Source organism: Helianthus annuus, chromosome 17, assembly GCF_002127325.2.
Source record: "Helianthus annuus cultivar XRQ/B chromosome 17, HanXRQr2.0-SUNRISE, whole genome shotgun sequence".
NCBI classification, from domain to species: Eukaryota; Viridiplantae; Streptophyta; class Magnoliopsida; order Asterales; family Asteraceae; genus Helianthus; species Helianthus annuus.
The window spans coordinates 177,946,901-177,961,317 of record NC_035449.2 but is presented as its reverse complement, the minus strand read 5'-3'; the positions used below and the strand labels follow the sequence as shown (position 1 = coordinate 177,961,317).

The 14,417-nt window shown below is 35.2% G+C and overlaps 1 protein-coding gene across 1 annotated transcript; it reads left to right on the top strand.

Moving 5' to 3' along the window:
* The first annotated feature begins 2,566 nt into the window (after positions 1-2,566).
* On the top strand, positions 2,567-11,503 carry LOC110921864 (type IV inositol polyphosphate 5-phosphatase 9). Its single transcript, XM_022166186.2, has 8 exons — positions 2,567-2,695; positions 2,839-3,017; positions 3,248-3,355; positions 3,465-3,804; positions 4,137-4,327; positions 10,299-10,407; positions 10,581-10,735; positions 10,945-11,503. The coding sequence occupies exons 1-8, from the start codon at positions 2,684-2,686 to the stop codon at positions 11,195-11,197; spliced, it is 1,347 nt and encodes a 448-aa protein (XP_022021878.1). The 5' UTR covers positions 2,567-2,683; the 3' UTR covers positions 11,198-11,503.
* The last annotated feature ends 2,914 nt before the right edge of the window (positions 11,504-14,417 follow it).

Sequence of the window (14,417 nt, the reverse complement as noted above, 5' to 3'; positions counted from 1 at the left end):
ATTTAGGGTTTATTTTAAGGGTTTGTTCAGTGAGGAGAGGGTTTGAATAAGGCTCAAAATTAAAAACCCTAACTCTGGTGATACCTCGTCTCCTGTGTGATAACTGCCCTATGTTTTAACAGTAAGCCCCTCTTCTTCTATCTCTGCTGATTCACTTCCTTCTTTTATCTGAATTATTATTTACCTTTCAATTTGATAACTTAAATCTTGATTTCTTCTTCTGAATGAACAAACGTCAATCTTGAATTGGGCAAGAGAAGCAGTGATTTTTTACTTTTGTACCTCAACAATTTCGTTTAATAATAGTTCAAAATGGAAAGGATGTGCAGATTCTAGAAAACTTAGAGATTAAGTGTTTCAGGTGATAAAAGGGAAGGGAGTGGTGGTGATTGACGGCCGATGGTGGTGGTAGATGGTGGGGCAGTGGTGATGGTTGTTTTACAGATGATGGTGGCTGACACGGGGGGGGGGGGGGGGGGTAGTGGTGGTTGTTTTAATTTAGAGACATTTTAAATAAAAGCATGAAATTACCAAAAATACCCTTAGCTGAATAGACTTAACTTAAATTTTTATCCTAGTTAGTGCTAAAGGACGAAATATGTAATGACTTTTCCAAATAAAGGATTGTGACTGTAATTATTGAAGTTAAAGGCTATCAATTGCAACCCGCTACAAACATAAAGGACGAAAAGTGTAATTTTTCCTATTTTAAATTTATGATTTGATTTGTAACTCTAAATATTATTTACATCAATTACTAGTTTATAAATCTTAAATTCTTATATAATGTAGTTATTATAACTTATTAAAGTATTATATATGTATAAGTATTTTAACAATGTAAATTTTTGAAATTCTATTCTATTCCTATATATATTGAATTTTCTTTATAAAATATTTCTAAAAAACGTGTATGCTATGTGAATTTTTATATAATGTAGTTATTATAACTTATTAAACTATTAAATATGTATATGTGTTTAAATAATATAAAATTTTTAAATTTTGTTCCTATATTCATTGAATTTTCTTTATTGTAATATTTCTAAAAAACCACTTATAATATGTGTAATTAATTAATATACGAGTTCTAACCAGTGGCGAAGCTCGGAAAAAAGTTCGGGGGGTCGGAAGGTAACGGACCTAAAAAAAATTTTCTATCGCGTAGTTTTAGGTGTATGTTCGGGTCGGACATCGGTGATTCTATTCGGGTCGAGTCAAACATTAATATCAAATAAAAAAGGTTCTCAAACATTAAAAAAGAAGTTATCATTTTATTCTTCCCCATAGCATAATAATAACAAAACAAGTTAACAAACCACCCTTAATTTCAAACTCTAATTTCTATCTAAATCAAATCACAATAAGATTAAATAAAATAAAATTAGACATAGTTACAGAAAGATTCAACAAGTTTAGGGCAAAAATCCGGACCAATTTCACCGCAAATTTCAACCTAAATCATATAAATTGCAGCTGTAAATTAAACCTAAAGATAAAAAAAACACATACATTTAACCTTATGAAGATTGAAGAAGTCGAACAAGAGTACAAGACCACAACAACGAGCAGCGTTTTGGCTTCTGTTCTCGAACAAGAAGCTGAAGTCGAACAATTCCGGAACCTGCGTCCCCCCCCCCACCTTCTACAGTTCTGACTTGTGGCTTCTGTTCTTCTGGTCGATGTCTCAAAGTAAACGAATTTGGTTTTTTTTTTTTGTAGGGTGGGTTTTTAAGTTGGTCTATATAATGATTTGATTTGGGTTATATAATATAGATTATAGTATTCTACCAAATATAATGATTTGGGCTAATTAAATATTTTATTTGGCTATATAATTGAAAAAAATATTAAAACCAGGGGTTCGAAACGTATATACCTAAAAAAATTTATAAAACGGGGGGTCAAAAACGTATATACCTACAAAATCCTATACGAAACGTACATATATAATACTACTGACCGAAAAGTTCGAAGGGTCGGACGCCCCTCCCAGCCCTTTAAATCCTGCGCCCCTGGTTCTAACCTTTATAATGTATTAACAAACACATGAAAATATAAATATAATTACCGTTGATTTATTCTTCTACAAGGTTATGTTCTTCATCATCTTTTTTGAACATGATTTAGATTTAAAATATTGTAAAAACAAGAACACGTATTAGTAATAATTAAAACTCTAATATGAAACAAATAAAAACAACGTATTAATTCGACATATAAAATGGAAAACAAATATCGACATAATTTTAAAAGTGATAACCACTTGTGGTTAAACTGTGTTGATCTATCCTCATACTGTAAATAAAAAACAAAGAAGTTGGGACCCTTTTTACGCTCATATTTGCTATATTAGTTTATTACTAGGAGTGTTTAACGTAAAATCACGTAAATAACTTTTTCGCTAATGTACTATTTCGAGTAAGCTTGAATTCTTCATGCATCGACATCACTCTGTACGTCACTATATATTAACTTCTAAAGTGGCAACTTGCATTTCTCTCCCATAAAATAGTAAAAAATGCAAATCAATATATAAATTAAATCATTAAGAAACCCCCCCCCCCCCCCCCCCCCCATCTCTCTCTCATGTCTTTATATTCCTTTGGATGTTCTCTCTTGTTGAGGGTTTCTATTGTGCTCTCCCTACATCTTCAACTTCACCAACAATTTCCTTCAGACCATGCGAGGAGAAGTGAGTCTCTCTCTCTCTCTATAAATATATTACGTTTGTATACACACATATATATACACTTCTCACACAAATTCATAACATGGAAATGTATATACACATATAACATGCACATGGAAGCTGACATTCTTATGTTGTGTTTTAAGGTTATGTGGCCAAGATTAGTAGCTAGTAAGCTACTCAGAAAAACATTAGGATCTAATAACTTTGTCGCGGACTTCCCCGGAAACACTTATTCTTTTCTTGATCTTCCAACATTGGATCTCGAACCTGTCCCGAGTCCTAAAATTCTCTTGACTGATTACCACGATACACAAAAGTTCAAGTAAGACGCCGGCACATACATACATACATACAAGTGAATTATGCAGTTGTCACAGTTTTTATCAAGTTATCGACTTAATACTTGATATGAGTCTAAAATGTCTAAAATTAACGTTCATATATATAACTAAAAGTTAATGCACCACACCTTTCTGAATTTTGTGTTCTTATAATTTGGTTTGAGTGAGAATTTCTTCGTTTATTAAGTTTGTGAATTATTTTAATATGAAGGGTCTTCGTTAGCACATGGAACGTTGGCGGTGTTGCACCTACCGACGATTTAAATATCGATGATTTATTAGATACAAGCAATACTACATGCGATATTTACGTACTTGGGTAATTAATCTTTTAGTAACTTAAATAACAAGTTTCTTTAATTAAAATATTCTCATGGTACTAAGAAAATATCTAACAACTGCATACTCCATGAATGTTTGATTTTAAGGTTTCAAGAAGTGGTTCCTCTAAGAGCTTCCAATGTTCTTGGATCAGATAAGAAGAAGATATCTATGAAATGGAACTCCTTGATTAGAAAAACTTTAAACAAGAAATCACACGACCGAAACAACAATAACAATAACTTGAGCGAGAAGCAACGTGTTACGAAAGGCAAGAAATCAAACACTGAGAGTAGCATGATTCAACCGGAGTTTCGATGTCTAATCAGCAAACAAATGGTTGGGATAATGATATCGGTATGGGTTCGCAGCGATCTTCATCCATTTTTTCGAAACCCTAATGTCTCTTGTGTAGGTTGTGGCATCATGGGATGCCTTGGCAACAAGGTAACTAATTGTCTTCAACTGGATACCAGTATAGATTTATGTATGACTAGTTTTAGATTCGAATATAACATGTATTCTAAACTCTTTGAAAATGGATATTCTTTGTTATTTCATATAAAGTTCTCGTACAAATAATTTTAACGTACTAAACGTACGAATTACATGAAAAAGGCAAAAAAAAAAAAAAACATGGTGACGTTTTCGTAACTATTTACTCGTATGATAATTATCAAAATTACAAGATCATTATAATCATGCACGTAGTATGGTTTTTCTTTTCATAAAAGATGGTAAACATGGTGAAATAACCATAGTGATTATGTTATCTACAGGGCTCGGTTTCAGTACGATTCCAGTTTCACGAGACAAGTTTTTGCTTCGTATGTGTTCACTTAGCGTCAGGAGGAAGAGAAGGAGATGAGAGAGTTAGAAACTCGAATGCCACCGAGATTTTCTCTAGAACAAGTTTTCCGACCGTTATGGGACCGTCACTTGATCTGCCCAAAACGATTCTAGACCACGAGTAAGTTTCTATTTCACTAGTAAATATTTCAAACCATTGGCGTCTTGCTTTCCACAAGAAAAAGCTATTAGGAATGGCAAATGCCACACAATTCGTCAAAACTAAGAATATAGCGTATTCATTGACGTTTAACTGAAAGAGATGGTTTGTTTGTAGGAAAAAAAACGAATATCATGTTTTGAAAAGTTAACAAGTTGCTTTCGGATATGATATTTTTTATATGTTTGCCAACTGCCAATCATATTTGCTTCTATACTTTAAACCAAGTTGTACGATTAATTTACCCAAAATTATCTTCCTATAATAAACTAAAAACCAAGTTGTACGATTAATTTACCCAAAATTATCTTCCTATAATAAACTAATAATATGAATGTGACATTAAAAATTCAACGAATAGTCGATTTTTTGAAGTTTTGATGTTTTTGTCTCGTCGTTATCGTTTGAAGTGGCAGATGAATATAAAACTACCTTTACAAGAACTACATAATGATCATTTCTTTATAATTATTCACACAAATAATCCAGAGGAAGAAACAAAAGTATCTTACTCAAAGGTTTGTGGTAAAAAGACAAAGGTTTATTTAGATTCTGTCTTCACTTCTTACTTTTTTTAAAGATTGCAAAATATATATTTGATTAACGACAACTTGGAATGGTTGTTTATAGATGATACATAAAATTAGATTAGAAACATGACTCGAAAACACTTTAACTTATAAATAAATTCTATAAAACGACCAAATACAATATTTTAATGAAAAGAATAACCAAAGTGATTAAATTGCTCAATAATGTAGGCTTAATTAGTTAGTTTATATTGCCTATAATATTTTTATAATGCCTATTAAGATTGTTTATAATGCCTATTAAGATTTTTTGTAAAGCCTAAAAATATTTCTTTATTAGTTTGACTTGTTTTAATAATGGTTAGTTTGAAATCCCATCTTCACACATATAGTTTTTAAAACCTTATATAATAATACCTGCAAGAAAAATTGTAGGTCCGTGTTTCGGGATCCAATCCGTGATTTTCATGATAATGTTCATAGATGGAAGAGATAAAAAGATGATAAACAAACAACTTTTGTATTAATCCGGTAGTAAACATTACAAGTCGGCCCGATTACATGGAAACCGAACTAATACCAAAGGAGTATACATTCGGGGAGAGATCAAGTGGTGATCTCTCCCAGACACACTGAAGCTCACAGGGAACTCACAAATGAGCTCCCCTTCTCTCTTGTGTTGCAAATGACCAAGTGTTGGTATTTATACCCAACACAGGTTGTATGGTCGAAGGATCTAACTGACTGATCGATAGATCATCTGTCGATCATCCAGCTATCGAAAGATACACATATACCTCGAAGGATCACATATCCTTCGAGGTCCATCCTTCGATGGATATCTTTCGAGCTCATCGAAGGATATACATAATCCTTCGATGCCTTATCCTTCGACACCAACATATACAACCGTAATTTGTCTAGCAAACACACACGGTCAACCGAATAACCCTCTCGTTTGACCACTTCAAACGAGCGGGTCTATACACGTTCGATAGACCGTTTCACTAACTATTACAAATTCAGCGTAAATTAATAACTAATCTATTCGACAAGCATCGGACACAAAATCTGCATCAACAAATTCCCCCTTGTCCGTTGCTGTCGAATGCTGAACATGCAACTGCAATCGATCTTCAGTCAAGTATTCATCTTCTCTGTGTTAACCAATTCCCCCTTGACCGATGATCCAGGTAAGTAGTATCTTGATGCTCCTTGTATAATGTTTCCCCCTTAAAGTACGCGTATCCGTGTTGAGTGTTGTGCAATTTCCTCAAGAGGCTCAATTGACCGATCTTCCGCTGATCTTCCAATACTCCAACCGGCATTTGATAAGGGTTCCATTCTTTAAAAGCTGCATCAAGTCTTGATCTTCAAGCATACTACATTGATAGAGATTTCTGGTGAACTGTCTTCTGTAAACCGACTTTGTGAAATCGACCAAGTAATGCACTTTAATCTTCAGCATCAACACTCAGGAAAGTCAGCTTGACCAAGTGTATCCCTTGCAAGCTCAACCAAACGGCACGCTTAGTTGAACTACATCCAGATCTCATTGTCTCGCCTTTGTGAAGTCGACCACGTAATGCACTACGAATCTTCAGCATCAGTACTCAGGAAGTCAGCTTGACCAAGTACATCGTTTGCAAACTCAACGAATTGAGTTACCCCCAGATCCCTGTAAAATCCCAAAGAAACATCAAACCCAAAACCGAATCCTGCAGGTCTTCAGCCTTGAACTATCAACTTTCATAAAGATTCCCCCAGGTCTTCAGTAAACAGCGCTTTGAAACAACTGTCGACTTTAGATACCTGTATGTTTCCGTGCAAAACCCTTCACGCTAGCTGGAGAATTAATTAAAATCCTCAAATATGTGTCTGTGCAAAACATTCCACGCAGAACCGTATGTATCACCAGAAAATCACAAACTCTACCACCTGTGATTGCGTTTAGAAATTTACCGAAGAAATTCAACAAATGAAAAAATTTTTATCCCCCCATTTCTTTGGTAAAATCTCTAAACCTTAACAGATTCTTTCCACTTCAAAGAAACTGTCGTCAAATGTTCACCAATTCCCTCCACTGAGCGGAACTGTCATCAATCTTCATTGAATGTTCTCGGTTCCGAAAATTCACGAACATGACTTTCTTCTTTGCATAATCTAGTTGAATAAGAACGTCCCCTGGTACCCCGTAGGATCTGAATTGTATCCCTCCAAAGAATTTGTGAACTCGTTAGGACCGGTATTGACATTCTAGGTTCATTCATTCGTTACCAAATGCGAGAATATGACAATAAACAAAAAGATTTCTTCGTTGCATATTCTAGTTGATAAAGAAATTTCGCCTAGTACCCCGTAGGATCCGACTTGTATCCCTCCAAAGACTTTGTGAACTCGTTAGGATCGGTATAGACGTTCCAGGTTCATACGTTCGTCTTCAAATGCGAGAATATGACAATAAACAAAATCCTTTCGAACATTTCCGAATAACCGGTAACAATCATAAATTTTGACGTGCGGAAGCGAACATATCGTGTTGTTTTTGGCCCATAATAGTCGCGTTACCATTTTTGCCATTGCATCGGTAACCGTGACTACCCCACATTTTTTCAAACATCAAGTTTTCATCATCTTCTGTTTTCATCATACCGCATCATCCCGCGCACTCCCGAATTCGTACGAATTTTTTTTTTTTTTTTTTTTTTTTTTTTTTTTTTTTGACGTTGAAATTTCGAAGCGCGGTTCAAATCATCTTCGCGAACACCCGACCCCACTCTGCATCAAAAACCTTTGTTCCAATGGATTTTTTTTTTTTTTTTTTGTCCAAAATTCACACCAAAAGGGGGCCCAATAGAGAAATCTAGCAAAATATAACTTTAGGCGCTAGATTTTCACTTTGATACACCTTGTGTGGACGCGACTCGGCTCGGTTCGACTCGGTTTTGACACGGTTAGGTCCGGCTCAAGCCCGACGTCACGACATTCCTCCGTCGTGCGCCCCAGAGTTCGACACGCGAAGCACGGAGCGCCACAAACCCATTCCCGTTTACACCTCACCATGACATCATTATTGTGATGTCATGGTGATGTCATAACCTTGGACTTATTGAAAGTTGGCAACAGAAAGCACATTTGTGTATCCTTCGAAATTTTTGAACATGACCTTTCGAAAACAAAATGATCTTTCAACACATTGGCTGTAATTGGGTTGTATGGGCGGCAATTATCAACCACCAAAGTGGGCGGTGCATTGATATTTGATCCACCCACAAGTTTGCAACCCTTTTTTTTTTTTTTTTTTAAAATCATCAGCCGACATCAACATGTGTAATCTCTTTTCCCAAAGTCAGCCGATAAACATCATCTTCATTTTGTCTTTATTTCCTTCTCTTTCTTCGATAAGACAACAAGCATCCACCAACTCAAATCAAAAACCCATGTGAGCATTAATTATCCCATCAATCCCAAGTCCCATTTGATCACCGCCCCACTACTTCATTTGGCCCAATCACATTGCTTCACTTTTCTCATCAAAAGTCAACAACCGCCCCTTTTTTTATTTATTTAAACATCCTTCGAAGTTGTTGGGGGTTTCGAGCACAGATCTTTCGGTCTCGAAAGATGATCCACAGATCAGTTTCTGTCTTTCGAACAGATATGATCTTTCGAGGTTGTGAGATAATCCTTCGAGAAAAGAATCTTTCGAAAGTTGTGAAATTGACTTTTCTGGCACATGTCAGATCTGGATCTGACACACATCAGCTGCTGTCATATCAGAACTGATTTTTCAAAAAGAACTTGACCCTTCGAAACAAAGAATGATCCTTCGAATCAATGAAGGATAACCCTTCGACTAAAGGACTGATCTCTCGAAAAAGCAACCTGATCTTTCGAAGTTCTTCATATCCTTCAAACTATGAAGATGTGAAGAACATTATGAACACAGAGACCTGGAAAAATTTGCAGATGCGATGAAACACTTTGTACACAATTTTTGATGAAGAAAACTTGAACTTTTAGGAGAAAAACATAAAACCCAACACCCGTTTTATCACAGATCTGAATATTCGGGTTCAGATCTGAGTTTTTCTCATTTTCACCATTTTTACATCTTGAACAAAAACCCACAAAAATCACAGATCTAGAGCACATGTGACTTAGTAAACGGTTAGTTTTACTAAATCGGGCACCATGGCTCTGATACCAATTGTAGGTCCGTGTTTCGGGATCCAATCCGTGATTTTCATGATAATGTTCATAGATGGAAGAGATAAAGAGATGATAAACAAACAACTTTTGTATTAATCCGGTAGTAAACATTACAAGTCGGCCCGATTACATGGAAACCGAACTAATACCAAAGGAGTATACATTCGGGGAGAGATCAAGTGGTGATCTCTCCCAGACACACTGAAGCTCACAGGGAACTCACAAATGAGCTCCCCTTCTCTCTTGTGTTGCAAATGACCAAGTGTTGGTATTTATACCCAACACAGGTTGTATGGTCGAAGGATCTAACTGACTGATCGATAGATCATCTGTCGATCATCCAGCTATCGAAAGATACACATATACCTCGAAGGATCACATATCCTTCGAGGTCCATCCTTCGATGGATATCTTTCGAGCTCATCGAAGGATATACATAATCCTTCGATGCCTTATCCTTCGACACCAACATATACAACCGTAATTTGTCTAGCAAACACACACGGTCAACCGAATAACCCTCTCGTTTGACCACTTCAAACGAGCGGGTCTATACACGTTCGATAGACCGTTTCACTAACTATTACAAATTCAGCGTAAATTAATAACTAATCTATTCGACAAGCATCGGACACAAAATCTGCATCAACAAAAATGCTTTGAAGCTTCACTTTTGATGGAAAGTATATAATATAAATAAGCCTTCAAAAGGGCTTTTTTCCCTCGATGGATTAGTTGTCGACAAAAAGCCGAAGCAAGCTTATGGTCAATTATTTTATTAGTCAATAACTCAATATTAATAACCGCCCCAAAGAGATGATTGATCGATTTGCTTGGTATCTTCAGCTTAAAAAATGTGTGTGATTAAATATTGTATCAATGTAATTACTTGATGATTAAGACACGTTCATTATTTAAAAAGAAGCAACAATTCATATCAACCAATGGCTTGTTTTTATCTAGAAACTTATTATTTAACAGTTGTTTTAATCTCATGAAACTTATGGTTATAATTTACTAATGATATGTTGAAAACTTCTATTAACTATGTAGAAAAATATATATTTTTTGTTTTACCAAATGGCGGTGCGTAATCTTATAATTTAGCATTGTTTACTCTTTTATGTTTTATCTATATATCTTTGTCAACACAACGTATACATGCTTATTTAGTTTTTGTATGATAACAGTCGTGTTGTCTTGCTGGGAGACCTAAATTATCGGATTTCATTGCCAGAGAGCGAAACACGATTACTAGTAAACCGAAAGGATTGGAATACACTACTTGAGAACGATCAGGTAACTTAAAAGCGGCATTATCTTGATCATAACACTATTTAATTAAACATAAATGGAGCGTAACGTTGAATCATACTTAACTTGAACATCTACGAGAACTCTATACAAAATTTGAATTTAAAACTTAATATGATTGAATTTGGATTGATTATGGTCTTTGATGACTTATAAAGCTTCGAATGGAACTCATGGATGGGCAAGCATTTGAAGCTTGGCATGAAGGAACTATCAGTTTTGCTCCTACTTACAAGTACCAACTTAATTGTGATGAATACTATGGTTGTGGTCATTTGGGTACCAAACCCAAAAAGAAACGTGCTCCTGCATGGTAATTTTTCTCTCTAAATTCATGCAAAACAATTACTGATTTACCTCTTTTTGGAGTTTGTTATTTTTTGTTGATAACCTCAACTCAACGATTATTACCGACATATTAACCCGATGGTGATTGGGTGATTTATTCGTCGGTGAAAGTCATCTTTATAGTAGTTATATTTACATTTCGAGTAGAATTTCAAGAAACTATTATGTCCACAGGTGTGATAGGATAATTTGGACGGGAGAGGGATCAAAGCAACTTCTTTACACAAGAAGCGAAACAAGATTGTCGGATCATAGACCCGTGAAAGCTTTATTTTCCATTGAAGTTAAAGTTTCACGAACAACGTATCGAAGTTTTTGTTTATCAGAGAGGTTTGGATGTCAACCCCGTGCGAGTTTAGATTTTCATTCTGATGATGAATACTCTGGCCTCTTAAGCTATCATATGAAGAGTAAAATGACCCCGTGAAAGTGATCACTGGAGATTATATCAAAAGGAGAAACTAAGGAAGCAAAAATACGTAAATAGAGAGTTTCAAGTTTCAAGTATAGTACTATTGTTGTTCATGCTAGTCGGACCAAAGAATACCAACGTCATTTTTCTTGGAGTGGATATATAATTATGTATATGTATGTAAGTACAAATGTTAGAGACAGTAAGACCTATATGTGTAACATAAAAGCTTTGAGGTTTGTTGTTTCTATCTGTCCATTAGTACTTTGATTCCAATATTATTGTAGTTGGCATGATATGAGAGGGTTCTTCAAAGGAAAATGATTTGTGTAATTAGTTTTTAAATACAACTTGGAAAATTACTAGAATAAACAAATTGACCTTCAAAGTTAATAAAATTGACATGACAATTTAGCCATTATCAAAATAAACAAAGACAAAAAGTGCTAATTAGGATCTGAGCTAAGACGGATAAGGCTTATCCTACACAAAAAAACTAATGGTGATGTACAATGGGGTCCTCAAAAAACCAATAAAAAGACATGTACGGATGAAAAAACGTAGGCAAAATAGCCGATATATGAAAAAATGTAGGCTAAAAACAAGAGACTGAATCCTATCATCGGCCATTTAGCCTACTACACTTTTGTCTATCTTGCCAAAGCTGAATATGCATGTCTGTTCCGTTGACTTTGAAGGTCAACTTGTCTATTCTAGTAATCTTTCCAATATGAAATAGTTGGTGCACCAAGTGACTATGACTGCCGCCAGCCAGGATCAGCCGATGCCCAATAATAAGCATTTTTAGGCCTAAATCGCCAGTCCTAAAGGTGCACACCCTTGTTAGCTTGGGCAAAGAAAGTTACATTTTCTTCGGAAATGATAAAGCAACTATATATAAGTATGGATGTAACTTAGGGACCATTAATCAGGGTTAACAATCATTGTCTCTCTCTATATATACAGTGGTTCATTAGAAAAAAAATACAATCATTGGTGTTGGTATGAAAGCCACAAAGACTATATATCATTTTCCTCTATAAACCCTTTCTTCTCTCTTTTTTTTATGGCAACAACTACATCTAAACAGCCTACACTTAGTCTCTCTAAAAGTTTTTCATATATTCTTCTTAAAATCTGATCACAGCAACATCGACCTCATTCACGCCTGTCGCCGCATGTTTGCTCATGTGCCACTACGGGAACTTCGATCTCCAAACATTGTGCGAGCCCTTGTCGACAGTTTTGTGGCTCCTCTAACAATATCTCTATCACATTGTCTTCATGGGGTAAAGCTAAGTTCAATAGGCTTTCAACCACTGCTAAACATTATGTGACATGCCCACGCACAACTCAGGTGCTGCCACTATGTTGGTTATCAGGCCAGTTTACAAACTCACGAAATCTGAAGTGAAATACAAACTTGCAGAAGATAAAATAACAATCCTCAAATATGCATATAGGAAATGTACGAACTTGCAGTAAAGAAAAGAAAAGGCAATTTGGAGGTGGCCATATGAGTTGGTGGACCAAAGAAAGCATGGAAGCAGGTAGCTTGTGATTAAATTGATGAAAGGAAGCATGTAAGAACCGATTAAAGCAAGAATGAGAAGATCTAGGCAAGAAAGATAACATGAAGAGCAAGAGAACGAATGCAACCGAGAGACAAGCAAGTAACAAAGAACCCACATCAAGATTATGGGGGTGAATGTTGGGTAATCTTGATGTTGCGGGTATCGGTCGGGTTTTTCTAATACTTATTTATATACTATTAATTTGGAACATTTGTATGTTTTTTCGGTTGTAATTTATACTAAATTAGTTGTACCTTAATTACTATTAATTTGGAAAATTTATTTTGGAAATTTGTATGCTTTTTTTGTTTGTAATTTGTGCTAAAGTGGTTGTACCTTACTTATAATATTAATTTGGAAAATTTGTACGCATGTTTGGTTGTAATTTTTACTGAAGTGGTTCTACCTTAATCAAATAATGGTTACATTACCATACCAAATTCAATATGTTTTGTATACATGTATGGTTGTAAATTATGCTTAAGTGATTGTACCCTAATTAAATAATGGTTTCATCATCTTACCATATTCAATCGGTTTGATTCATTCAAAGTTGTGTTGTCTTATTTGTAAATTATTATTATTATAATATAATTAATGTAGCCAAAATCTTGTATAAATATAATTTGCAACATATTGACGCAATGGTTGTTGTAATGTATGGATTATGGTTTGTATAGTGGTAATGATATGTATTATATATAGATTACGATGAACCTTTCAAACGGGAAAAAATAGATGCGGGTTCATCGTAACGCGCGAGTCCTAAATCAACTTAGTTATTTTATTCTATGTTTTACGTTTTGGTTTAATTTCTTCGCATTAACACGCCGCAACTTCAGGGTCGGTGGTCGCCGGTAGTAGTGTGGCATTAGTGCTCGCCCCCGCCGCAACGCGATGGTGCTCAATACTAGTTATTTTAGTATTAGATTTAGTTAATAATCGGTTTACTAGGTGGACTAAGTATTGAGTTGACCGAATCATGTGGATGTGAACGTTGGAAAGTGTAGCTTGCATTTAGGAGATAGTGGGGTATATTTGTTAGTATTTTTATGTGAACGTGGGTTATTACGGTGGTGTATTGCAGTGGCGGAGCTTGAGCAAAAGTTTTGAGGGGCGTAAAGTGATGGGACCCAAATTTTTTTTCCTATCGTTATGTTTCAGGTCGGGTCAGGTCGGGTCAGGTCGGCTATCGATTCGGGTCAAGTCAAATAATAATAGTTTCAAATAAAACTAAAAAATTTCATTCATTCAAAGGACCCGTTTTTAGACATAAAAATTTATGATTAAGTTTATTGTGTGGTGGGTAACATAGGGTTAAACAAATAAGAGTTAAAATATATTTACAAAACTACTCATCACTTATATACAAAGTGGTAACAAACTTTACTTTAATTTATATAATGTATAAGTATTTAGGAAAAATAATTGGGGGGGAGGCGATCCTATATAATTTTTAAAATTTCCAGACGAAAAATCAGAACCTATACACTTCTAACCAAAATATTGGGGTGGGCAGGTGGCAGTGCTTCCCCAGGCACCAACAAACCTTCGCACCTACTGTATTGCATGGCTATATATATGGCCTCATTAGTGAATATAGAATGTGTGGTTTGTTTTGGACGTATCATTGTTTTTTTTGTTCTTGCTATTTGCAAATC

Coding starts and splice junctions, on each gene's coding strand:
- LOC110921864 (XM_022166186.2), top strand. Junction 4,328..10,298: donor AAAACGATTCTAGACCACGA/GTAAGTTTCTAT, acceptor GTATGATAACAG/TCGTGTTGTCTTGCTGGGAG. Junction 10,736..10,944: donor AAGAAACGTGCTCCTGCATG/GTAATTTTTCTC, acceptor TTATGTCCACAG/GTGTGATAGGATAATTTGGA.